We start from the raw sequence: 2,505 nt of genomic DNA, 5'->3' as shown, positions 1-2,505 counted from the left end.
CATCGCGATTTGATGGTACCTAGAGTACACATGAAGGAAGCAAAGGGTTTCGTACCCTAAGGTCGAGTCGACTACTTGGTCTATGCGTGGCAAAGAAAACAGATCCTTTGGACACGCTTTGTTGAGACCAATGTAGTCAACACACATTCTCCATTTTGACTCTTTTTCGTACAAGAATGGGATTGGCTAACCACTCAGGGTGGTATACTTCCATGATGAACCTGGCTGCCAAAAGCTTCGCAATCTCCTCGCTGATGGCCCTGCGTTTCTCCTCGTCGAAGCGACACAGGCGCTGCTTCATCGGCTTGGAGCCTGGCCTGATCTTCAAGCCATGCTCGATGACTTCTCTTGGAATGCCTAGCATGTCTGAGGGTCTCCACGCAAAGATGTCTCTGTTGGTGCGGAGAAAGTCGATGAGCGCGCTTTCTTATTCAGAGGAAAGCATGGTGCCAATGCGCACCACTTTGCCTTTGGAGCCGTTGGGGTCTATGAGGACCTCCTTGGCGCCCTCTACAGGCTTGAATGACCTGGTCGACCGCTTGGGGTCGGGTGCTTCTTCGACGACCTCCTCCCTGATGCCCGCTAGCTCTCTGGAGGTGACAATTGCCGCGACGTGTTCACAGCACTTGACCTCGCACTCGTAGGCGCGCTGGAAGGAGGCACCGACGGTGATGACACCACACGGACCCAACATCTTCAACTTTAGATAGGTGTCATTGGGGACGGTCATGAATTTCGCGTAGCATGGACGTCCCAGGATGGCGTGGTAGGTTCCATGGAACCCGACCACCTTGAAGGTAAGGGTCTTCATCCTGTAATTGGTCGGATCTCCGAAGATGATGGGCAGATTGATCTGCCCAAGTGGCACGACCTGCTTTCCTAGCACGATGTCGTGGAAAGGCGCCCCGGTCGGTCAGATGCGTGATCGGTCGATGCCCATGGCGTCAAGCATTTTGGCGTACATGATGTTGAGGCCACTACCGCCATCCATCAGCACCTTAGTGAGCCGCTTTGTGCTGATGATTGGGTCGACCATGAGCGGATATCTTCTCGGCTGTGGGATGCTTTCCGGATGATTGGTCCGATCAAAGGTTATGGTGGACTCGAACCATCAGAGGAAAGTAGGTTCATCCGGCTCAGCCGTATTGACCTTGCGGCGCGCAAGCTTCTGGTGGCACTTGGAGTCATAGGCCATGTAAGGAAAATGGACCCTAGGTCCATTTACTTTGGATTTTGGTGTTTGATGACCAACACAACCAAATTGGACTAATGATTTTGCAAGTGATTATTTTGTAGTTCAATAGGATGCAAGACGTGACTTAGACAAAGGTGACGTGATGATCCGATGATCAATACCTCAAGCAAGACCTTAGGAGCACAAGAGAAGACCCAAGATATCAAGCAAAATCCAAGCATGAAGATAGGAACCAAGCCGCACGCAAGATCATGAAGAAACAAGCTTGTAGAAGCGACCGGACGCTGGACCGAACACTAGAAGAAAGTGGCCGGACGCTTTGATCAGTGGCTCGGCAACAGCAGGTGTCAGCAGCAGCGACCGGATGCTGAACAAGTGAACCATCCAGACGCACCGATGGCACTGTTCATCAGTCTAGCAACACACTAAGCAAGTGACCAGACGCTTTTAGCAAACCTACCGGACGTAGGACAACAGCGTCTGATCGAGTACAGAGAGGTTCTAGAGCGGCGAACTTTCGATTGGACGCGTCTAGTGGCAAGTGACCGGACGCTGGCAGTGTTAATTCAGTTGTTTGTGGCTCCAATGGTTAGAACGACCAGACGCGTCCGACCAGGACGACTCCAGCGTCCGGTCAGTAGCAAAAAAGTAGGATTTCATCCCCAACGGCTACTTTCTCAATTGGGCTTATAAATACAACCCCAACCGGCCAAATGGCAGGTGTGGAGCTGAGGAAACATACCAAGGGTGTTGATACACCATTTTAGTGATCTCCACTTGCATAGTGCTTAGTGTTTTATTAGGTGATTAGCGTAGGTGCTTTGCGAAGTGCTTAGGTTGATTAGACCACAACTTATGCGCTTGCTCTAGGCTTAGGCCTATTGTTTAGTGAGGTTTGCATACCTCTTACCACTTGGTGCTTGCGCGCACTATTGTTGTACATTAGAGGGGCTTGTAGTCTTGCGAGATCACACCAACCACGTTTGTGGTGTGGCCGCCACCGTGTACCGGAGGGAACAAGGCCCATGGCGTTTCGGCCGGAAGCTTGATAGTGAAGACGGCGGGGAGCATCTGGAAGAGGCTTGCCAGAAGGCACGTCGGAGACCCACTTGCGCATGGGGAAGGCCTAAGGCTATTCACGGAGTTACCCGACCAGGAGCTGACCGAGAGCTTGGCCCTTGCGAGGGATTCCTTGTGAGGGACTACAACGAGGACTAGGGGGAAGTTTGCGTGCTTCTTGATACCTCGATAAAAATTCTGGAGTCGTCGATGAGAGTTTGCAAATCTCTACCTTGCTCTTTAGCTTCCGC

The 2,505-nt window shown here is 51.7% G+C and overlaps 1 protein-coding gene across 1 annotated transcript; it reads right to left on the bottom strand.

Annotated features, from left to right (window-relative positions):
• Nucleotides 1–427: 427 nt before the first annotated feature.
• On the bottom strand, nucleotides 428–811 carry LOC136468540 (uncharacterized). Its single transcript, XM_066467074.1, has one exon. The coding sequence runs from the start codon at nucleotides 809–811 to the stop codon at nucleotides 428–430; it is 384 nt and encodes a 127-aa protein (XP_066323171.1).
• Nucleotides 812–2,505: the final 1,694 nt, after the last annotated feature.

This window comes from Miscanthus floridulus, chromosome 1 (genome assembly GCF_019320115.1).
Source record: "Miscanthus floridulus cultivar M001 chromosome 1, ASM1932011v1, whole genome shotgun sequence".
Taxonomy (NCBI): domain Eukaryota; kingdom Viridiplantae; phylum Streptophyta; class Magnoliopsida; order Poales; family Poaceae; genus Miscanthus; species Miscanthus floridulus.
Note: the sequence above shows the minus strand (reverse complement) of the source record. Positions and strands in the feature narration are given on the sequence as shown.

What these genes read in the sequence shown, in the direction of transcription:
- LOC136468540 (XM_066467074.1), bottom strand. Translation starts at nt 811, where the DNA reads ATGAAGACCCTTACCTTCAAGGTGGTCGGGTTCCATGGAACCTACCAC.